This window comes from Saimiri boliviensis, chromosome 2, assembly GCF_048565385.1.
Source record: "Saimiri boliviensis isolate mSaiBol1 chromosome 2, mSaiBol1.pri, whole genome shotgun sequence".
NCBI classification, from domain to species: domain Eukaryota; kingdom Metazoa; phylum Chordata; class Mammalia; order Primates; family Cebidae; genus Saimiri; species Saimiri boliviensis.
The window spans coordinates 173,904,331-173,929,855 of record NC_133450.1 but is presented as its reverse complement, the minus strand read 5'-3'; the positions used below and the strand labels follow the sequence as shown (position 1 = coordinate 173,929,855).

General features: G+C 35.8%; 1 protein-coding gene across 6 annotated transcripts in view; it reads right to left on the bottom strand.

Annotated features, from left to right (window-relative positions):
- Positions 1–25,525, bottom strand: part of FOCAD (focadhesin) — a 312,140-nt gene that overhangs the window by 175,361 nt on the left and 111,254 nt on the right. For all 6 annotated transcript variants that reach the window (XM_074394918.1, XM_003928127.4, XM_074394919.1 and 3 more), the window contains 4 exons: positions 4,676–4,780; positions 4,152–4,253; positions 3,500–3,630; positions 1,199–1,325 (listed from right to left, as the gene is read on the bottom strand). In XM_074394918.1, the coding sequence (XP_074251019.1) occupies positions 1,199–1,325; positions 3,500–3,630; positions 4,152–4,253; positions 4,676–4,780 (465 nt within the window). The remainder of the gene's footprint in view (positions 1–1,198; positions 1,326–3,499; positions 3,631–4,151; positions 4,254–4,675; positions 4,781–25,525) is intronic.

The following is a 25,525-nucleotide window of genomic DNA, read 5'->3' as shown; positions in this document are numbered from 1 at the left end:
TGGGCTTAATACTTAGGTGACGGTTTAACAGTTGCAGCAAACCACCATGGCAAACATTTACCTATGTAACACACCTGCACATCATGCACATGTACTCCAGAACTCAAAATGAAAATCAAAATTTGTAAAAAATAAATAAAATTACTTCCTTTAAAAAAGAAAGTGTTGGTGAGGAAATGGAGAAATTGGAATCTTCCTACACTGCTGATACAAATGTAAAACGGCACAGCCACTTTGGAAAATAGTCTGGCAGTTCCTCAAATGGTTAAATATGGTTACCATATGACCCACCAATCCCACTTCTAGATTTCCCTCCCAAAATGAAAATATGTATCCCTGCAAACACTTGTATACAAATGTTCATAGCAGCAATACTCAAAATAGCCAAAAATAAAAACAATCTCAATGTCCATCAATTTCTAAATATATATTCTACTGCTTATATTTGAGATTTACAACGTAATGTCACAGAATACATAGAGAGAGTAAAATGGCTATGATAGTGGAGCAAACTAATTTATCTGTCATCTTACACAGTTACCATTTTTGTGAACATAGTAGCTAAAATCTGCCTTTTGTTTGTTTGTTTCAGACAGGGTCTTCCTCTGTCATCCAGGCTGGAATACAGTGGTGCAATCACGGCTCACTGCAGCCTCAATCTTCCTACCTCAGCCTTTCAAGTGCTGGGATGACAGGTGCATGCCACCATGCAATTTTTCATTTACCCACCCTATTCAATCCAATCACTAGGAATGAATGGTTCTTTCTCCATCTTTTAGCAAACAATAATTTTTGTTAGCTATAAAAGTATCACTGGCCCACAACAATTTCTTTACCTCACCTACTTCTAAAGCTCTCTCATCACAAAATTAAGAGCAAATATATTCTAGAGTTCTCCTATGGGCATAACTTTCCCTTCTGTCATAAAAAAATATATGTAAGTAAGAACAAAGAAAAATCTCAAGTCTGGTTTCCTTTCATCTCTAGAGAATGCCTACATGACTGGATGTTTCAAGATTCCCTTCTAGAAAGAACTGTAAAGTAGGACTTGCTTCACTTTTCCAAGAAAAAAAAAAAAATATCTAGGAATGAATACTCAGACTTCCAGTTATTTGAATATAATCTTACATTCTTGTATGGACTTTGCCGTTTCAAAGATTTTCTTCAAAATTACTCAAAGCAATTTAGAAATGCCTACCTCAGCTTGACAGAGTGCATGAAGACCTTGTAATACCAATGCTGCTGGAGTAGCTTGATCAGGCTTGGTACATTCATTCAACACCTGAGAAATAGCTGCTAACATATCTGCACCATGCTGATATGGCCTAAAATAAATCAAAGTTTAAAAGCAAAATTAACTCTGAAGATCAATTATCACTTCCAGGTCTTCTGCCTAAATAAAAAGCATCCATCATTTTCTATATCCTTGTGTCACTAAATGGTAAGCCTCAAATACTAATACCATGTCTTGTGTTTCTTCAAAAATGTGCATCATGATCATTTTCTGCTATAATTTTATGCTCATTTTTATATAGAAATATCCCAAAAAGACACTTTTAAACAAATTTCATTCAACTTAAATCACAAATCCTATTGTCTAAATTGAGAAAAACTCAAGGCTATAATAACGGTAAAAATAACTAACTTATCTAATTGAGATTATCAATAAAGATAGAGCTATTCTTGACTGATGGCATCAGATACTCATTACAAGAGCAGGAATTTGAGAAAAGAAGATGATTTGTGGTAGAAACAATAGTAACTGGGGGTTTACACCTATCACAATAATGATAATGATAAAAATTATAAAAACTGTAACTGACTGAGCTCTTATTTCATCCCAGGCACTGTGCTAAATTCATTCACTCATTCTCCTCCCCTTCCTCTACTTGCTAATCCACATATATTGTGCTACCCCCAGAATACCATTAATTTCATAGCTATGCAAGTCTATTCCTTGAATTTCTTATTACTTTTCAATCATACTTTTCTTTAATTAACAAAATGTAAATTGATGAAATTGCCTGTCGGAATTCTATTCAGTATCCCACAGATCTGGAGGCAGAAACCCTAAAGAACTGAGTAAGTTATCAGTAGACTCTGAACTGGTCTGATATTCATTCTATCCTGAGCCTCAGCTTTAATTATATAAAATAAGAATGTCAGCCAGTAACTTTCATCTCTGAAATTTTTTCCATGCCAATAGTTCAATAAAATAGTTCAAACTCCCTATTCTTGGGTTATACATATGTAATTTTTTTTTTTTTTTTGGTAACTTTGACACCAAGGTCATTTTTGTTTTGCTAAAAGATGGCAGCTTAGAAAAGAGGTAAAATTGCTGGGCTTAGCTTCTATATATTCTGATCTAATCTTTACTTGAAACTGGAATCATCCATGTTATCAACATCTAGGCCAATCCACTGCACAACTTCCAAAAGTAGCATTCACATTGCTGTCATTAACACAAATGTGAATGATGCTACCAAGAATTTAACACAGTGGCCTAATCAACAAAAGAAACTGCAGGACTACAACTATTTCAAACGCATCAAGTCTATTTCCTCTGTAAACATTTTTGCCTTACTCCATGCAAGAAAAAATTGATATAGAAGAGCTTGACTTGTGTTTTTCAGTCTTGTCACCTCCACCCTATTTATTAATCCATAATCTAGAACAGCAGAGTCATCTTCCTAATTTCTTCATGTTTTCCTTAAAGCTTACAGCATACATGAATATTCATCATAATTTCCTTACTTGTTATAATTACAAATACTTCCATGAAGCAAGTCACAAATAAAGTCTCCTATTAAAACTTATTATCTCTCTAAACAATAGGATACTATAAGAAAGAACAGTTTATGACTACGGTCTACTGCTTAGTTTTCAGGGATTTATATACAGAAAAATGGAAAATATCACATTTTACTGCAACATGAAATTATTAAGAAAAGGATATAAATATCCTACAAACCTAGATACAAGACTAGATCTGAAAAGGAAAGACATACTTCTCAAAGCTATTGTTCATTATTATTAAATTTTATAATCAGAAAATTTAAGTTGGGCCGGGCGCGGTGGCTCAAGCCTGTAATCCCAGCACTTTGGGAGGCTGAGGCGGGTGGATCACGAGGTCAAGAGATCGAGACCATCCTGGTCAACATGGTGAAACCCCATCTCTACTAAAAATACAAAAATTAGCTGGGCGTGGTGGCGCGTGCCTGTAATCCCAGCTACTCAGGAGGCTGAGGCAGGAGAATTGCCTGAACCCAGGAGGCGGAGGTTGCGGTGAGCCAAGATCGTGCCATTGCACTCCAGCCTGGGTAACAAGAGCGAAACTCTGTCTCAAAAAAAAAAAAAAAAAAGAAAAGAAAATTTAAGTTAAAAATTACTGGTATACACATATCGTCTGCCTATCTTTTCTGGCCTCTTGCTTGCAATTAAAAATAAATAAAAAATAATATATCACGATATCCATTCCCAAGAGTTAATGACATCATACCTCTGCTTACATATATCTCTAATTGAGGCTGCTTTTGCAATCAGTTTCTCCCATTGGACTTCCTTGCCCATCGAAAGAGAAGGTACATCAGACATGGCCATGGAACGCTGCAGTTCAGGATAGACTCGGTCCTACGAAGGCAATTTTACAAAAAAGGTAATTTCCCAATTTGAGTTGAATAATCATTGTCTTCCTTTTATGTGCCATTTTCACCTTCAAATCCTCCATTTGCATTGCAAATTATAATGTAGTTCTTCTAATCAGCAGAGAAGTCAGCTGTTGTGATTACTGGGGATTTTCTTACAGACCAACGTACTATTGATTTCATAAAACAAGAAGAAACTGGCTAAATCTCACCCTAATTACAAAGGCTCTAATCACTTATAACTATATTTCCATTACTTTCTCAAACAAATCGTAAGATAAATTTCAGAAACAAAGAAATAAAATTTTATATTCTCAATTTCTCTGAAAATCAATCACAACTAACTGTATTACAAATGCATCACAATATATCAAAAATTTTTCAGTGCAATCATTGATGCCACTCATTAATACCACTAAACAAGAGCACTGCCATATATGACATCATTATTTTCCTTCAGTGAAAGGAATATATTTAATACTCATGAAAGTGTGTATCTGAAATTACCTGCTTTTCCCACAAAGATGTCAGCAAGCGCAAAGTGACAGCTCTTAGTCGTGGGGTGGTTCCAAGCAGTTGTATTACTCGTAGAATCTGTCCTACACACACCTAGAAAATATTGAAGAAACTCTAGCGGCATAAACGTAAATGCTGACAACCTCGAGGTTACCAAAAGCATTTTTAAACCCCTTGTTATAAAATGAAGACTGAGAAGATAACTTGCTTCAATATTACCCACCTTCTTAGAGGATGAAAAATAGTGTTGGCGGGGTTAGATAGCAATACTGGAGACATAAGGACCGAATCTCAGGAACAGCCCAAGTAAAAACTTGGCGAATAAGTAACTTAAAAGAATTAATTCTTAAATGTTGTAATAAATACTTTTGTCTTTAGATATTACCCCCTGGCTCAACAAAAGAAATTGTGATTATGGCAAAATCTGGGGCTCAAAATCTCATCATATCAAAAAGAATTCAATGTATTATTCATGACTCACTTTTCCCCCCCACTAAATTAATTAACATACTAACCTTGTGAACGCCAAGCTTCGGTAAAGTATACAATATATCATTATATAATATAGGTTCCAGTGGTCTTCCTAATTTGAACATCAAAACTGGAATCAGATTTGGCACCTAAAATGAATTTTTAAAATATATTATGTTCCATAGAAAATTAAAGTAAAAAAAAACAGTAGGAAAATATATATTAATTATGCCTTTTTACCAAAAAGTAATATATAATGGAATATTTACCTCTTTTTTCCAGAGGAGTAATATGAACACAAATAAATTGGAAGACTTATAACATATCAGTTAGCTATCACTTGCTAATGATAATTTCTACTATCACTAGTATTCTACCTTTTTTTTTTTTTTAAAGACGGGGTTTCACCATGTTGGTCAGGCTGGTCTTGAACTCCCAACCGTAAGTGATCCACCCGCCTTGGCCTCCAAAGTGCTTGGATTACAGGCGTATTCTACCATTTTTATAATTAGCTGCTGAACACAAATCAAAAAGTGTTTATCTTGAACAACTATGACATAATTTCTGATAAATACAATAGTAGTTAAGATACATCCTGCTTTGCCAGGCATGGTGGCTCACACTTGTAATCCCAGCACTTAGGGAGTCCAAGGCAGGAGCATTGCTTCAGTTCTGGAGTTCAAGACCAGCCTGGGCAACACAGGAAGACCCTGTCTCTACAAGAAATTTTACAATTAGCTGGGCATAGTACTGCAGACCTGAAGCCCCAGCTACTTAGGAGGGTAAGGTGGGAGGATCACTTGACACCAGGAGGTCAACCTGGCCTTGAGCCATGCACTCCAGTCTAAATAACAGAGCAAGACTCTGTCCCCCCAAAAATAAAAAGATATATCCTACTTCAAGAAGTTTAAAGTTCTAATGAATAGCCAACACTTAAGATATGTAAATAACACTATTTCACATAATTAAATATTCATTTAGGTTACTCCAATAAGAAGTGAAGTCAGTGTACTATAAAGGAGCCAATGGACAAAAATTTCCCTCCAAGTCCTCAATTCAATCTCTATGCATAACACAAAATTAAAAAAAGCAATACATTCATGGATCAGAAGACATAATATTGTTAAGACATAACTATTTCTCAAATTAATCTTGAAATTAAATGTAATATTTATCAAAATTCCAGCTTGCTTCTTTACAAAAATTGAGAGGCTGATTATAAATACATGTGTAAAAGCAAGGAACCCTAAATATCCAAAATAATCCTGAAAAAGAAAAACCAAGTTTGAGGACCCAAACTTCTCACTTCCAAATTAACCACCAAGCTACTGTAATCACAACAGTATGGTACTGGCATAAAATTAGAAAGACAAATCAATGAAATCGAATTCAGGAGTCCAGAAACGAATACTTAATTTATAATCAATTGGTTTTTGACAAGGATGCCCAGAAAAAAACAATGAGGAAAGAAGAGTCTCTTGGAAGAACAGTGCTAGAATTCAACAACTGGATATCCACATGTGAAAGAATCGAGTTGGATCCCTTTCTCATAGAACATGTAAAAATTAACTCAAAATGGATTTTAGAACTAAATGTTAAGAGCTAAAACTGTAAAATTCTTCAAGAAAATATGGGATTGGCTGGGCGCAGCGGCTCATGCCTGTAATCTCAGCACTTTGGGAGGCGGAGGCGGGAGGATCACAAGGTCAAGAGTTTAAGACCAGCCTGACCAATATGGTGAAACACTGTCTCTACTAAAAATACAAAAATTAGCAAGGAGTGGTGGCATGTGCCTGTAGTCCCAGCTACTCTGGAGGCTAAAGCAGAAGAATTGCTTGAAGCTGGGAGATGGAGGTTGCCATGGGCGGAGATCGCACTACTGCACTCCAGCCTGGGTGACAGAGTGAGAAGCCATCTCAAAAGAAAATATAGGATTATGTCTTTGTGACATTGAGTAGACAAAACTGTCTTAGATATGACACCAAAAACACAAGCCACAAAAGGAAAAATGAATTTCATCAACGTAAAAATGCTTGTCTATAAAAAGACACCGTAAATAAAGTGAAAGGACGATGCACAGAATGGGAAAGAATATTTGCAAACCACATAGCTAGTAAGGGATTTGTACCTAGAATATAAAAAGAACTCTAAAAACCCAATACTTTAACAACAACAAAAAAAAAGGTTTTAAAATAGGCAAAGGATCTGAATACATCTTTTCTCCAAAGATAAACAAGTGGCCAATACAGGAAAATATGCTCAATTTCATTAGACATACTGGAATGCAAATCAAAACCATGAGATACCACCTGACACATGATGCAAAAGCTATCAAAAGATGGACAGTAACAAGTGTTGCCTACTGTGTGAAGAAACTGGAACCCTTGTACACTGCTGGTAGTAATGTAGTTCAGTCCCTTTAGAAAACATTCTGTCAATTTCTTAAATGGTTAAACAAAGAATTCCCATATGATCTAGAATTCTATTCCTAGTTATCTACTTAAGAGGAAACACTTACGTCCACACAAACTCTTACAAATGAATTCTCAGAGCAGCACTGTTTACAATGGCCAAAAAGTGGAAACAACCCAATGCCCATCAACTGATGCATGAATAAACACATCAAGTATAACCATACAATGGAGTATTACTCAGCCATAAAAATAAATGAAGTACTGACACATGCTACTGACACATGGATGAACCTTGAAAACATTATGCTAAGAGAAAAATAAAAACAGTCACAAAAGGCCACATGTTGTATAATCTCATTTATATAAGTAGAATGCCCAGAACAGGCAAATCTGTAGAGATAGAAAATAGAATTGTGGTTGTCTAGGATAGGGGAAGTAAGAAGCAGGGGGTGGTCAGAGAGGGAGAAACAGGCAGTGATACCTTATGGGCATGAGGTTTCTTTTTGGGGTAATGTAATGTTCCCAAATTGATTGTAGTAATGTTTACAAAACTCTGTAAATATAATAAAAGCCACCACTGAATTGTACACTTCAAATGGATGAACTGTATGAGACATAATTATATTTTAATGGTTTTTTAAAATTCATTTCAAAATTATTTGGTGAATACCTACTATAAGCAAAGCACTTAACTTGACAGCACAAAATGTAATGCCAAAAAATTTTATTTGCCATATGCTACATTTCAAAGGTTTGTTGTCCAGCAGTCATTCCTCAGTATCTATAGCAATTGGTTCCAGGACGGTCAGGCACACAGATGTGCATACCTCATCCCATGGATAAAAAAATTCAGAGATGCTCAAGCATCTTATATAAAATGGCATAGTATTTGTATTAACCTATGCACATCCTTCCATACATTTTAAATCATTTCTACACTACTTACAATGACTAAAACAATGTAAATGCTATGTAAATAGCTGTTACACTATATTGTTTATTCATATTATCTTTGTTGTTAAATTGTTGTTTTTAATTTCTTCCCCAAGTATGCTCTGTCTGCAGTTGGTTGAATCCACAGATGAAAAGCCAGCTGATACCAAGGGCCCACTGTATTTGTTAGTTAATTTTCTCTATCTGTTCTATTCTTTAAGAGACTGTTCCCTCTAAACTTAGATGACATCTATTTTAATTCAATTTCAAAACGGAAAAAATATCCTCTTAACTCTACCACCAAGATATTAACAGTTGAACATTAATTCACTAATGACCCTGAGCATGATATACCATGACAACATGTGAAGCTGTGCAGGTAATAACTACCATCTCACAACAGACAGCCAAAATGTGTGATGTTTTACCAAGTGCAGAGACTTGACTGGAACAGAAATTCTATCACCCTCACCTTGGGCAAATGAAAGAAGACAAATTTTCGAACTGATTTTTCAGTTCCCATTTTAATTAAAAACAAAAGGTTATCTTAGATTGGCTTACACTGATCTCAATGTATTAACCCCTCCTAAAAGATTTCAACCAAGACAGACTGACAGATTCTTACTTCTTAGAAGGGCAATGGGTATATTCAGTGACATTTTATAAAACAGTGTATTTAGCTGTGTGACTTTTAAACAAATGTTGTAATTATACTGTAAGGAGAGAAACAAAGTACTGTATTTATGTCTAACAGAACACAGTTCCTTTACGAGACTTGGCCCTAAAAATCAGTATGTAAGCGTGTGTCTTTTACTCTGGCTAGTTCAGAAATAAACAAAGTAGAAAATGTTTAAAGTAAATAATCTTTTAGACTTAATGCAGTTCTCGAGACATAAAGGCCCAAATTAAGTTCCCAATTAAGTGGAAAAAATAAAACAGAGACTTTCACCAGGAAAACACAAATATAGATAGAAGTCTGTGGAAATATTTTTTGCATAAAGGATGGGCTAATTTTTTATTATTACTGATTAAATAATTATTTCCTTAGGAATATCTATTTACTTAAGATGTCATTACCAGCTCTTGATCCTCCTGATCTTGAATCTTCTACCTTTCAGCAGCAGAAAACAGAATGAATGCTAGGATTTTACCTTAAATATAAAAGAAGCTGGTAAATATCCTATAATTGACTACTTCAAGATCTGGCTTCCTAAGACTCAGTGCTTTCTATTCCCTCATCTAGAGTTCAAGTTCCTTGATACACATTAATTTAGAATCAAGGGACTGTTATGAGAGCCCCTGTAAGAGTTTGACAAGATTGCTCCGCATAAACCATGCCAGCAAGAAGGGAGTGAAATAATACATTCAAAGTGCTGAAAGGAGTGGGCAGGGCTGAGTGGAGTGGTGCTGACAACCAAGGTACTGGATACTATATCCAGTAAAACTGTAACTATCCTTCAAAAATAAAGGAGTGCTCAGGTGCAGTGGCTCATGCTGTAATCCCAACATTTTGGGAGGCCAAGGCGAGAGGATCACCTGAGGTCAGGAGTTCAAGACCAGTTGGGCCAAAATGGTGAAACCCCATCTATACTAAAACAAACAAACAAACAAACAAACAAAAATTAACTGGGCGTGGTGGTGCACATCTGTAATCTCATCTACTTAGGAGGCTGAGGCAGGCATGAGAATCACATGAACCAGGAGGCAGAGGTTGTAGCAAGCTGAGGTTGTGCCACTGCACTCCAGCCTGGGCGACAAAGCAAGACTCGGTCTCAAAAATAAACAAGAAAAGAAGGAGAAATAATGATATTTCCAGATAAACAAAAGCTGAGAGAGTTCATCACCACTAAACCTGCCTTACAAAAGATACTAAAAGTAGTCTGCAAGGTAAAACTGAAGGACTACAGACAGCACCATGAAAGCATATAGAAATATAAAGTTTACCGGTAACATAAATAAACAAAGAATCCTGTAATACTGTAACAGTGGTGCGTGAATCATTTTTAATTCTGGTATACGGTTTAGAAGGCAAAAATAAAAATAACTAAAAAAAAACACGTAAATGGATGGACCATACTAAAAAGATGTAATTTGTGACACTGGTAACATAAAAAGGGGGAAGAAGGAAAAGAGTAGTTTATGTATGTGAGTGAAGTTTATGTAACTTGTTATCAGCTTAAAATATTGTTAGATATTGATGTAAATCCCATGGCAACCACAACACACACACACACATACACACACACACACACACACACAGAGAGAACATGCACAAAGGAAAATGAGTAGCTGGGTGAGGTGATTACATTTGTAATCCCAGCACTTTGGGAGGCCAATGTGGGCTGGTCATTTGAGGTCAGGAGTTCAAGACCAGCCTGGCCAAGATGGTGAAAATCCCATCTCTACTAGAAACATAAAAATTAGCCGGGTATTGGTGGTACACACATGTAATCCAAGCTACTTGGGAGGCTGAGGCAGGAGAATCACTTGAACCTGGGAGACAGAGGTTCTAGTGAGCCAAGATCATGCCACAGTACTCCAGCCTGGGCAACAGAGCAAGACTTCGTCGCAGGAGAAAAAAAAGAAAAGAAAAAGAAAAAATTAGTGAGGAATCAAAGTGTCACTACTAAATCAATGAAATGTAAAAGAAGACAGGAAGAAAAGAAACATGGGACCAAAAAAAAGCAACACAACAGACAAAAAAACAACAAAACAGCGATAGTAAGTCCTTTCCTACCACTAATTAATTTCAATGTAAATGGATTAAACTGCTCAATCAAAAGACATACAGTGGCTGAAGGGATTTTTAAAACCCAAACAAGATCCCACTAGGACACACATCAGCTGAAAGTGAAAGAATATTTAATACAAATGGTAACCAAGAGACAGCAAAGTTGCCCATATCAAAAATCATCACGAGAGAAAGAAGGGCATTATATAATGATAAAGTGGTCAGTTCACCAGGACAATATGACAATTATATATACATATCTATGCAACCAATATCATAGCACCCAAATATATAAAGCAATCCACTGATAGAACCAAAGGGGAAAATGGAAAGCAATACAGTAATGGTAGAAGATTTCAATATCCCAGTTTTAACAATAGATGGAACATCCAGACAGAAGATCAATAAGAAAACAAAGGACTTGAATAATGCTATAGACCAAATGGTCCTAACAAACACACAGAACATTCCACCCAACAGCAACAGTATGTTCTCCCTCAGGTACACAGAGAGCATTCTCTAGGATAGATCACATGTGAGGTCACAAAGCAAGTCTTAAGTAATTTAAGACTAAAATCACACCAAGTATCCTTTCCAATCACAAATTAGAACCATAATGATACGCCACTTCACACCTCATGGGATTAGCATTTTCAAAAAAAATAATAATAAGTGTTGTCAAGGATGTGAAGAAATTAGAACATTTGTGCACTGTTGGTGGGAATGTAAAATCATGTGGCCATTATGGGAAACAGCATGAAGTTTCCTCAAAAAAAATTTTTTTTAATCTACTCTATGATCTATCTCGAGGTTGTTTATTTAAAAGAACTGGAAGGATTTTGAAGACATACTCACATTCCCACATTCATTTCCACATTATGCGTAATAGTCAAGGGATGCAAACAACCTAAATGTCCATCAGTAGATAAATCGACAAACCCAGTTTAGTATACACATGCAATGGAGCATTACTCAGTCTTTAAAAAGAAAGAAATTCTATCATATACTACCACTGAGATGAAACTTGAGGACACAATGCTAAGTGAAATAAGCCACAGAAGGACAAATACTGCATTATTCCACTTATACAAAGTATCTAAAGTGGTCAAACTCTTAGAGCAGAAAGTAGAATGGTGGTTGCCAGACAGTGGGGGAGGGAGAAGTGGGGAGCTACTGTTCAATGAGTATAGTTTCAGCCATGCAAAATGAAAAGTTCTAGAGATCTACTGTACAAAAATGTTCATATGGTTAACAATACTGTATAGTACACTTAGAATTTAAGGTAGATTTCATGTTGTGTGTTTACCATATATAAAAAATCATGGGATTGTTTTTTAAGAGTCAGAAGACATCTTACCAACTTCATTTAGTTTAACAACTTTATTTTACAGAAGATGAAACTGAGGCCCAAAGAGATGACAAAGTTAGATGATGGCAAAATGAGTACAGGAGTTCATGTCACAGTTCACTCCTCTATTCTACCTTGGCAGAGTAACAGCAAAGATAGATTCCAAGCTATCCGTAATAGAAATAAAGACCCATCATGCAAGTTTTCACCCCATAAATTGGACAAAATATACAAGAAAAAACAAGCAGGAGAGACACAAACCAGCATCTCACTGAAATCAAGCATATAAAGAACAGAGCATAAAACTTCAAACCTGGATTCAGAAAAAACATACATGTTGGCAACTCTTCGTGAAGCTGCAGAAAAAAAAAAATCAGCCTAATTTTTCTGACAGTTCTATAATGAAAACCATAAGTAGTGCTATCTACTTATAAATTATTAGAAATAAAAAAGGGCTTTGTTACTATTCATCATGGTTAGAAGATGAGATATTATGTTTATAACTATTCCTCTTTTTAAAAAATATGATAGCTCGTACTTTATTACTCTATGAGACATACAGTAATAAATTAGTATAAACAGAAAATAAAGTTGCCAGTGGAATGAAATAATTGAAGATATGATCATTCAATGGAAGAGGCGAAACTCCAAAGCAGTATCTGCTTTTAACTTTTCAGAGCCATGTTTTGTAAAACTACACCTTCCTACAAAAAGTGTATTCTTAGTTCACATTTTACTCATAGCTTTAGATTTAATAAATGCTGACTCATCTTTGCATAAGACCTTGTCCTGAGGAAAAATTGACCTAGATTCTATACATACAAGCGTGTTTGCCATTTACAAAAGAATGGTAAGATAATAGTGTGTATTAAGTTAAACTGAAAAGATAAAACAAAAAATGTAAGAATGAATATGCTTGAATGATATACACAGAAACATACTTCCTTAATTTTAATACTGAGACTTTTAAAACACCAAAAATGATATAATAAATGATTTTACCAAAAATGACATATACAATTAAGTTTTTGAACATTAGTTAATTCTACCTTCCTCAATTACTTGACATTTTTACCTATGGTGTCTGGTTATTATTTAAATCATCCATTGGAAAGAAGTTTATTGGCAGAAGTGCTGAAAAGCTAATTATTGCCTCCACTTGTAAGGTATCTGCAGGCAAGTAAGCAACATTGAATAAAAGGTAAACAGTATAATCTTACTCCTCTAAGATTCAAATTATATTTATATACTAACACTATAAAGAGCAGTCTAGGGTCTTGAAGTTTAATCTTTGAGAGCCAAACAAGGTCAAGGAAAGAAATGTATCTAGAATAGCAAAGGCCCCAACCAAGCAATCTTTCTATGGTGATTCATCACTCTAGCCTTATTCCAACCCAGCTCGAGCATCTGATCTGTAGTAATTACTTGAATAACAGCAGCAAGCATTTATTCAAGACTATAACATTTTCTTAAGCCCTTTGTAGAAGATCTTGATTATCACCATGTTTCAAATGACAAAACTGACGTCTGTACTCAAGTTAGGATTGTATCAAAGTAATCTAACTCCAAAACCCATGTAATTGCCACTTAGCCATACCAAAGACAGGGATGACAACTTACTCATCTTTGTGTCCCTAGTTCCCAGCACACTGAAAATGCTTTTAGAGTATAAACTATGTCTAATTTCTTTAACTCTTCAAATTCTATAAGTAAATGGATCTTATAATGTAGCAACTATTCGATTCTGTAAACAAATATGAAAATATCTGCCAAAAATGGTACTCAAAAATATACTCTGATCAAATTAACTTAAAATCAAAAAAATTTACTTGTCCAGTAAAGGTTACTAGGAGGCCAAAAGAAGAACGTCATTAGAATCTGAGGTATAAATTTCCTAGTATGTAGAAAATAAGGTCGGCAATACAGGAGGTTCAAGCACCGAAAGACAGGAAATGTGTAAACAGTTACATACATTGGACTTTACAGAATAAGGTAAAGTCAAATATTGTATCACTTGAGTGGTTTGATGTAGAAGAAAATAACCACAACCCTACCTGGCCTAAGCTTTACTTCCAGGTTGAGTCTCATTAGCCATCTGAATCTTCATTAAATCTCAGAGTCAGAAAACATATTTATTTAGAGAACAGTATAAGAAAACTTAAATCATGAAGTAAAGGTTGGTTACATTACTATTATGTAACTACCAGTAGGGAAAAAGGAATACAATCAAAAGTTACATAAAGTGCTAACATTCTGAAACTTACATAAGTGATAACTGTAGAGACTGAATTCCTGTAACCCTAGAATTTCCTTCTTAGACAAAAATAGTTAACACATTTCTACCATGTGAGCTCTAAATCTTTGGCAGTCTGACTGGTCAAATAAAAGTTAAAAGCCAACCTCCTGTAAGTCAAGTTTAACGTATAATTAAGTGCCGACAATTTCTACTATCATGTCTGTCACTGGTAATGTGTTTTACATCAGAGTTGGATGGAGGAGTTTGAAATCCCTCCAACAATGAGATATTATTCAATATAGTTCACCTCAGTAAGCAACTATGTAACTAAGCTAGATAACTTCAATGTTTGGGAGTTTAATAAAATAGTAGACTTCCCAAAGAACCCATACATGTTGTCATAATTCAGTGCTGAAGGAATTCAGTACACCCTGTGTAACTTCACTGGGAGAAGACTCCAGGAAACCGGCACCTGGTGTCTTCCAGACTTCGCCTCATGAACCTTTTCCTTTGTTAATCTTGCTTTATATCCTTTCAGTGTAGTAAATCTTAGGCAAGGTTATAGCTCTATGCTGAGCCTTGTGAGTTCTTTTAGAGAATCACTAAGCATGTTAGTCATCTTGGGAACCCCGAAACCAAGACCATTCCACATTTTGCTTTACAAGAAAGTGGCAATTAAGAAAACAATGGATTCTAGGATTTCTAAAAAGAATAACTTCCAGAGTATTTCCAGTGTCAATAATAAACAAAAAAACTCTCCTATGAGTTATATATCCAGCCATCAAAAATATGTGAACACCAACTCTACACCGGGATCATGTCAGGCTTTGAGACATAACTGACAAAAGACAGTCCCTCATCTCAAGTAGTTCAGTCTAGTTAAGAAACTCACAATTATAATTTCAAGCACTATTAATAACTTGAACTCAACTGCAAAGATTAAAAGTATAAAAAATTGTTTCTATAGACAAAAAAGGCAAAATAATACAAAAACATGTCAACAAAGTCTTTGATGTGTACAAAACAAACAGTATAGATAATAATTTTTTTGTTTGTTTGTTTGAGACAGAGTGTCATTCTGTTGCCTGGCTGGAGTGCAATGGCACGATCTTGGCTCACTGCAACTTCCGCCTCCTGTGTTCAACCAATTCTCCTGCCTCAGCCTCCCAAGCAGCGGGGATTACAGGCGTGTGCCAATATGTCTGGCTAATTTTTTTGTACTCTTAGTACAGAAGGGGTTTCACCATGTTGGCCAGCCTGGTCTCAAACTCCTAACCTCAGGTGATCCACCCGCCTCGGCCTCCCAAAGTGCTGGGAGAACAAGCGTGAATCACCATGCCCAGCCACATAATAATTGATTTTTATTGTTCAGAGGAAGAGAGGGATTCTAGAAGTGGGCTGCCCAATACAGTTGCCACTAGCCACATGTGGCTATTTCAATTTGAAATTAAATTAATTAAAATTAAATCTTCTGTTCCTCAGTCACACTAGCCAAATTTCAAGTGCTCAGTAGTTACATGTGGCTAGTGGTTACATATAACACAGCACAAATGATAGATTACTCACATGATAGCAGAAAGTTCTTTCAGACAAAGTACTCCATAAGGCTGAGATGACTGAGAAGGCCTCAGAAGTATGCAACAACGACAAAATCTTGGACAACTTAAATGTCATCAATATGGAAACAGTTACATACGTTAAAGTGTTGATAGGCTGTGGGACACCAGCAGCCTTCAAAAACCATAAGTTAGATCTGCATAAACTAATATCAAAAAATGGCCATAATGTCTTGAGTGAAAAATAAAACTACCAAGAAACATGTACAACATAATGCTTTTGTGTACATTTCTTTGTATATATTTTTGGGGAAAACAAATATTGTACATACTATGCCATTGCTTGAATATTTTACAATTATTATTACATGTTACATATTTAAAGAATATTGCTTTAGTAAAATATTTTACTAAAAATTACTTTCAGTAAAAGCGGTAAGACTAAAGTGGATATTAAATGGCCAGAAGACATAGGTAGCAGAATAGGAAGCAGCTAAGCTGGCCACAGCACCCAGCAAAGGCTCAAAGAATGAGACTGAGGACATATTTCCTACCCAAAGATGACAGTCGATGCCAGGAGACAAAGTCTGATCATGCTTCTCCCCTACCTTCTGATTAATTTATTTTTCAAGGCACATCTACCCATTGAACCTTGTGTATGTTCCTCCTTTTTCAACCTGCTATTTCAACTACTGACACACTGAAAATATTCACACCCATAAAATATAATGTTTAAGGATAATAAAGTAATTGCCTGCCCCTTTCTAGGCAAAGGATACTCTAAGTACTGTTTGTCACTCTCTGTACACACCTTTATTCCAGTATACTGAGGGCCATAGTTACTCATTCTCACATACCACTCTAGCCTGTGAATGCCTTACAGGTGGCAAACCTGCCCCCCTCCTCTTCTTGTATTTACCCAGGACTATAAGAAAAAGTCAGTAAACATGAGCTGAACTGAACTTACCAACTGAAAAAGGAAGGAAAGGTTAACAAAGTATAGGTGTTGAGGCTGGCTACTTCTGCCACCGAAAAATACCTGCCAGATATTCTACCATGCTCTTAGTACCTTCATGAAAATCCCATTTGAAAATCTCTTGTTCTTGACCATTTTAGGTTTCTGTTCCACTGCAGAGTCTGTGAGGCTGGTTCTAGCTAAGTAAAACCAATAAGGGGTATTTTTTTTTTTTTTTTGAGACAGAGTCTTACTCTGTCACTCTGTCACCCAGGAACGCAGTGGTACCATCTCAGCTCACTGCAACCTCTGCCTCTCAGGTTCAAGAGATTCTCATGCCTCAGCCTCCCAAGTAGCTAGAATTATAGGTGTGCACCACCATGCCCAGCTAATTTTTCTATTTTTAGTAGAAACAGGGTTTCACTATGTGGGCCAGGCTGATCTCAAACTCACGGCCTCTAGTGATCCACCCACCTTTGCCTTCCAAAGTGCTAGGATTAAAGGCATGAACCACCACACCCAGCCTAGGAGTACTTCTAAATACATATTTACACATATATTGAAAAAGTGAGCACTGGGAATTTTTACTACCTTTACTGTTCAACACAGTAGTCACTAGCCTTATATGGCCACTGAGCATTTAAAATGTAGCTAGTCTGAATCAAGATGTGCTGTAAGTTGAAATAAATACCAGGTTTGGAAGGTTAAGAATAAATATATTTCCATAATAATTTTTATGTTTAGTACACACTGAAATAATACTTCAGATATACTGAGTTAAATAAAACATATTGAAATTAATTTCACCTATTTGTTTTCACTTTTTAATGTGGCTACCAGAAAATTTAAACCTATGTATGTAGCTCACATTTTACGTCTATTGAACAGCACTATTCCCTATCTCCTTTTTGCATCTAAATGTTTAAAATAGGCAGGCACACAGGCACGCGTGCACATGCACGCACACACACACACACACACACAGAGAGAGAGAGAGAGAGAGAGAGAGAGAGAGAGAGAACAATTAATATTTTTTTAATGCAGTTGGGGAATCAAGTATGATGATAGCCTCTTATCACACAGTATTATACTAGATGGTATGACACCAAAAGAAATCACAGGTTAATGCAACCAAAATATTAACAGGTATAGGCTAAATCCTGTTACAAATAAATTTCACTGTAATTATCTCATATATTATCAAAATAGAAGTAAACCTGATAGCTAATAATCCAGTAATGGAAAATTCTTTTTGAATTTGGACAATTATTAATAGATGGAATTCAATTTTAAAAAACTAGCATTTGCACGGTACTTTACAATATTTTTTCACGTAAAGGATCTTTCAGTCCTCACAATGCCCCTGAGGGAAAGGTATTATAATAAGGTTGGGTGGGATCTTACAAGTACTTAGGTTCATTATTTGATCTAGGGATGCCCCTTCTCAGGCTTCAATTCGTGTTCTGTAGCTTGTCTTATATGGCTATTACCTAGAATTTTTGAGGGGAAAGGGGGGAGTTTTAGACAAGCCCCCTACAAAATTAGTTCTGGGTTCCAGATTCCTAGCATCTTCAGAATAACAACCTTGGGCTGAACAAAGCATGCAGGTATAATTTTAAAATGTCTAAGAGGCTGAAACAGGCAGACTCCAAAAATTTGCCATTTGAGGAGGCAGGAGGCATTCAAATTTAAAATAATACTTCATCTGGAATAATTTAAATAGTACCCATCAGTGCTAAGTCATCTATATTGGGCTTCTTTCTGAAAACCTATTTATCAGGGCTCAAATCTTGGCCTACCTTGAAAAATAAAGCAATATTCGGTACACACTAAATGGCCAACTTAATTTTTAATGACTAAATGACATGGCAAGAATGGTCCAGGTACTTGTAAATGCTAAATGTCTGGGTATGTCTTCATTGGCTTTTGAACAGTTTCAAAGAGCAGACATGAGGATTCATTAGCTCTTAGCACATATGAACCTGCTCCAAAGGCAGCCAAGAGAGTTGCCTAGCAACAGTGCATTTTACATCTCTCATCATCCCCAAAGATGCTGCTGCTGCAGCAGCTAGGTCAAGCCTCTCATTAGCAACCCCTGACAAAGGGTTTCTATCTCCTATTTAAAAAATTATTTTTATTTCCAGGTGAAGCTCAAATATCTATGTATTATTCTTTCTGACAATGTATTTCCCTTCCTCTATTCCTTCATCTTCCCAACCCCCATTTCAACAGATATGTTTTAATGAACCCATCAAAATACCTGTAACAAAAGTAGACACTGAGAAATCTAGCAGAATTTGTATGCTTATTCACATCACTAACAGTTCCATATCTTTTGGGCAAGAAAATAAGAAGGCTTTTGAAGAAACAGGATTGGTTGGGGGGAGGGGTGAGATGCTGAAATCAAATAATGGAAAGAAGAGAAAGTCAAGTATTCAGGTATTTGAACTCAAAATTAATCAAAAGAAAATTATCCAAATTATTTGCAATGTTACTGCTGAACATTTTGTTTCTTCCCTGTCCCCAGATCTCAACCATACAGCCAAATAGCAAAAAGGCAGAAAATTCCAGAGTGGTAATAAACTGTAACAAATGGACTGACAGTTTATAATGAATATAATCCATTGGAAAGGACCTGGTTCCCACTTGAATAACTGTATTATAAAGCTTCACCTCAGATCAATAGCTATTAATTCACTTCTGAAAATGTTTCTTAAAATATTTACTGCTCTGCATGATTGCCATGCAAAACTAAAATATATATTCACATAATCCTCCTTATATATATGCAAAGACCCTTAAAAGAAAACAAACAAAATAAGCAGACTTTTCACTTCATGTATCTTAAAGTGCTTAATCCCAATTTCGACATAAACCACCTCCACTCTGATGTCTGGGCTTTCATGCTACCGTGAATTTCCCTACAGAAACGATTACAGAACATGCATGACATGTCACAAAAGACAAAGTGTGGTCCTAATAGATACAGATTAAGAAGGGTGTAATGGGAAACATTTAAAGGTGATTGTTATCACACCAAATCAAATTAGGTAAATTTCGTAAGTGATCTGAAAGGAATAATGTGATTTTTCCCTGTGACACCCCCCACCGGCTATTTTTTTCTTACGAGCAAACAGCAAAGAATGAATCTTCAGAAGGATTTCCCAGAAGGGTGTCATTTACCACTAAAATATTTCATTCCAGCAGTTGAAAGACCATAAAAGGGTGAATGTCCTCCAGAGTCTCTAATAATGGTAATAGATCTTGTGTTAGTATTCACCAGTGACCTCTCAGTCAGGCGATTTAATTTTTCCCCCTGCAGCATGGTTGGTTTCACACACAGTGTAATAACAGTTTTTGCACAACAAGACAATTCATCCGATTAGAAGGACTGTATTAAGTCTTTCATGAACAGCATATGTCACTATAGATTCAGCTAGGGTTTGATTTAAGACAATCTAATATATGCATGCATGATTCTTCATTTTTTTTTTTACTGTTTTAAAAATTATTCCAGGACTTCCTTCAGCAATTTTGCAGACCATTGCCTGAACCCTCCCTGGTAAGTAACTAAGAACTCATCAAATGTTCACTGAGTGCTTTAAAACAGGCACCAAAAATTCTCTATCAAGCTAGTGAAATTCCACTATTGTCTCAAAGGGGAAAAACATGAAAAGAAACAGAATGAGCATACTTGATCATTGCAAATACTTTTTTGCTTCTTATTTCATCAATGTATCATTAATTTTAAAGACAATATGACATCACCAAGGAAAGCTTAAGCTAAACTAAATTTTGAGACTTCCACTTGTAAACCTCAGGAACACATACAAAAAAATTTAAAATGGAAACCAAAGGAATAGGTGTGAAATGAACCCACCTTCTGGCAATCTCTACGACAATAAATGGTTCAGCATGATCAATCAATGCCCACTGAAGCCTAAACCTGAGAATATCTACACATTTCTTACTCCTACACTGATGAGATTAGGAAGGTTAAATCCAGAATCTCTGTGACAAAGGGCTACAATGATAACTGGCAGAATTCTCAGGGGTCCCCTTAACCTTACAACCTTTAATTGCTGCTGATAGGCTTGACTTCCCCACACCACTTCCATTTCTGAATCTGCTCCTTCTAAGGAACAATGTCAGCACTCCTTCAACACAGAGTTAGGGTGTCTTCACATCTAACAGGTCCCAAGGAGATTAACCTACTGCTCCATAGCAAAGAGGCCAAGTCTGCAAGATTAAGTTCTCCTTTGACTCTTGATGCAGGTGAGATGCTCTCTTCTGTCCCACACCCTTAGGAATCCTGCTTCTTTCAGTAGAGTCCTGTATATTACTCTAAGCAGCCCTGTAACAAGAGATCTGAAACAATTCCCCTGGAGTTCTCTTGCCCTTGCTCCCTATGTTCTGTCAAAGTAAACACTAACACATCTTTTACCTCAATAAATTGGCATACAAGCCAATCCCTATATTGCAGTACTCTTTCCTTCATGTCACTATCAAAACAGCTAGGCAGACCATGACTCCCTTTTCAATTTTTCAGGTAGTCACCAATTCACCATATCTATTTGTCCACACCAATGACAAGGGATACATATTAAGCTGGACTGGGGAGAGAAGCAGGGAGCAGGTAGAAGGTAGGCTGAAGTCCCAGTCACTAGACTTGAGATAAAGAGCTGGCACCTGTGGCACTCATAACTCTCTAGCAACTTTCTCCAGCAATCCTCCCTCTTCTTTTTGCCTATCCTCTCATTTCCTAAAAACAAGGCATCTACAGTATTTCAAACTGAGTGATAATTCCATGAATAACTCCACTTAATGCAGATCAAGCTGCATCTCTACCATTAAAAATTGAATACAATTTGACACTAGACACATATGAAGTAAAATGTCACCAGTATAATTATCATTAATAATAATTCATACTACTGGAAATAATGAAAGGAGGCAATACTGAATTAAAGAAAAATGTTAAATAAAATTCTATTACTTCCACACATATACTGCAACAAACTAATTAGCCAAGTGTTACCAAGTACCAGTCCCTGCTGATATGTTAATGATAGATAATTCGATCATTTTAAATCACCACATTCATTGTACTAAGGCAAATGAGCAAATTCAAACTGCCTAAAAACTGTAGCTTCAACACCTGCCTATGTTTCAATTCAGCCTATATCAAATTACCCCGAGCTCTAAATTAATAGGATTTCATTTAATAAAATTTTACTGCAATCTAACCTAACCTAAACCCTGTCTCTAGACTCCACAATGTTTCATCTATTAGTCTGAATAACATATGACAATATTGGAAAACAGTTTATTGGTTCTAGGACGGTAGGTGGATACTTCTAATATATTCATGTGTTAATTGAGCCAACAACACACATATGAAAGCCCAAGAACTGTCCAAGGTTACTAGGAGGTAAAAACAAGTAAGGAATGGTTTCCCTTGAGAGATCCCTTTACGAATTCTAAATCTAATTGTATCTATTAAAAATTCCCTTTGAAGACAGCTTACATTCAAGGTAACTATAGGTAACTTCAAAACGAAGTGTAAAGACACTTTATCCTTACTCATCTTATTCAGCTTTAGTGCTATTTGAGTCTCTAATATAATAAAATTCAAGTTATGTATATTTTTACATTTGTTTTCTATAGAGACAAAAGGAAAAATACTCAAGTTGTTTTAAATGTAGAAGTAATCCATTCTCACAAAAATGGTAGCAAGCAAGAATGACAGGACACATGGCTTCCAAAAGTCTAATCAATACACCATAAGCCTGCCAGGTAGAAATCACCCCAAATCACTTCTTAACTAGGTGCCTAGCTCCACTTAGTTTGTAAACATGTCTACCCATTTGAAATACATTTACATCCGAGTGCCCAACTTCATTACATTAATTGTCCTGGAATATTGCCTAAGGGTCTATTATAACATCTATTGTGAAAAGCTCAAAACTGTCATTGGTCAGGTAGAAGACCTATGTGCTCAACAGACGAAAGGAATGCATAAATCTCAAGACTTCTGGTAAAGGAGTTACCTCCTTCTGGTAACGAGCTGTTCAACTTCTTTTCTCACCAAATCCACCAAATCATGATGCATCATTTCAATTACAGCTATCTCATAGTAGCATAATTCTGACTTTGTGTTACTGGCTTTCTTTGACTCCCCAACAAGAAAATCAAATCTGAAATACAAGAGAAAACTACTGCTAGTGAAACTATAGTTCACAAAGCAAAGAACGAATGCAGGACCTCCAGATATTTCTTTTATTCCACTGTTTGCTCAAAAATGATACTCAAGGAGGATCATATAAATATCATTTATAAAATTAAAAAATGGTACCACATATATGATAGAAACAGGTAGTATGTTTCTGCCAGTACATTCCAAGGACATTCTAACTTGTATTTGTCCAGCAAAGCTTACTCATGAATCCAGGCAGGTTTTTCCGGCCTCTATTATGATTTATTACAGGGCATATCCCATCTACCCTATGCATGATGAGTGCCTCAGTAACTGTGTCTGTATCCTAAAATCCAATTAAAATGTATATTCCAGGGCAGGTGTAGTGGCTCTCAGCTGTAATCCCAACAATTTGGGAGGCCAAGGCAGGTGAATCACTTGAGATCAGGGGTTGGAGACCAGGCTGCCCAACATGGTAAAACCCCAACTCTACTGAAAAATACAAAAATACAAAAAGTCAGGTGTGGTGGTGTGCACCTGTGGTCCCAGCTACTTGAGAAGCTGAGTCCGGAGAATCACTTGAACCTAGGAAGCAGAGGTTCTACTGAGCCAACTTTGCACCACTGCACTGCAGCCTAGGTGACAGAGCAGGAAAAAAAAAAAAAAAAAAAAGTATATTCCAAAGAGGCTCTCGGTGACTATTTAATGAATAACTGATTATTTCCTGTTCCTTTCAAAATCCAAAATTGACTGTTTATCTTGCTTAACCACTTTTTTATAACTAATCTTTTAATTAAGATACCTTTTATTAAGTTCAATTTTATTTTATTGACAATAATTGTACATATTTATGGAGTACATAGTGATGTTTCACTATATAACATGTATAGTTATCAGATAGGGTCGTTAGTATATCCATCTTCTGAAATATTTATCACGTCTTTGTTTTAGAAACATTCAATATCCTCTTTCCAGCTATTTGAAACCACATATCACTATCCTACAGTGGCAAAGAACACCAGAACTTTCCTTTCTAACTAGCTGTAATTTTATATCCTTTAACAAATCTAAAGTTTCAAATCTAACAACCGAGGTGTAATTTTCTCAACATTCTATAAATGTTATTTTTCAAAATAAAGGGACTATCACAATCTACTTTTTGTGTATTAAAATATATTCCTTTAATTAATTTTTGGAATCTCCCATTACGATTATTACAAACAAAAAAAGTATAAAACACTTGACCATTAAGCAATAATCCCAAGTAAGCATGTGTTTAACACTGATTCACTTGGATCTTCTCAGTCTCTCTCTCTCTCTCTCTCTCTCTCTCTCTCTCTCTCTCTGTGTGTGTGTGTGTGTGTGTGTGTGTGTGTGTTGATCTGTTCTGTTCAAGTGACTTGCCTATTTATAGACATGCCAGTGTGGAACCTAGCATAACAGAGGCAAAAGATTTCAGTCTCTATGACTTCTATCTTTTGAAAGGTTTCCATCTTTATGATTTTCAATGTTACACAAGACAAGATCTGGCCAGATTTCAAACAAATGTTGAGGTTCCTCTCAGCACTCCGATTATGATTATTTCTACCATTGACCAATCTAAAAATTGTAAAGCTAGTGAATCTTGTTTACTCTTTCAAAAATTAACAATTGGTTTAACTAAAAGTTGATGAGCAACAGTATGGTATATTGGTTAAGAATGTCATGGGTTCAAACCCAGCTCTACCAATTATTAGCTGTGTGACTCTAGGAAAGTTACTCAAACTCTGTGCTTTAGTTCCTAAGAATGGTGGTTACCAACCTATAAGGGCTGTTTGTCAATATGCAATGGGTTACTCAGTATTATCCAAGTAGTGAATGGAATAATGACTGGTACATAATAAACATATGTAAATACAGGCTATTTTATTAGCTATTAGTTTGTTCAAGAAGATACCAGTTTTCAGATGAATAGACTACTTTAAACCTATTTAGCATAGGACACTAAGAATAAAAAAAAAAAATTATTCCAAAGCATTAACCAGTTTATATGAAGGCCTATAACTGACTTGTTCAACAGAGCTCAGAATGTGATCAAGCTGGCAAACATAACACAAAATACTCCCCTTTGAAACCTGCAGCACCATAAGGGAAATTCACTTAGTATCTTTCTGCAATGAACTTATGGTCATGAATCAGAAAACAAATACCAATTAAATATAATTAATAGAAAACCAAAGATAAATATCTTATAATCAAAAGATCATTAAGCCTCAAATCTAACAATGACAAATATTTATAACATAAATTTCATATCTAAGATATCTATGAGTCATTATGTGTTTTGGTAAAGTTTTATAAATTCTGACATACAGTCTTCATACATTTCCAGTTTGGTTTTGGTTTGTTTGAGACAGAGTCCTGCTGTGTCACCCAGACTAGAGTACAGTGGCTCACTCCAACTTCTGCCTCCCGGGTTCAAGCAATTCTTATGCCTCAACCCCCCAGGTAGTTGGGATTATAGGCAAACACCAAGCCCGGCTTTT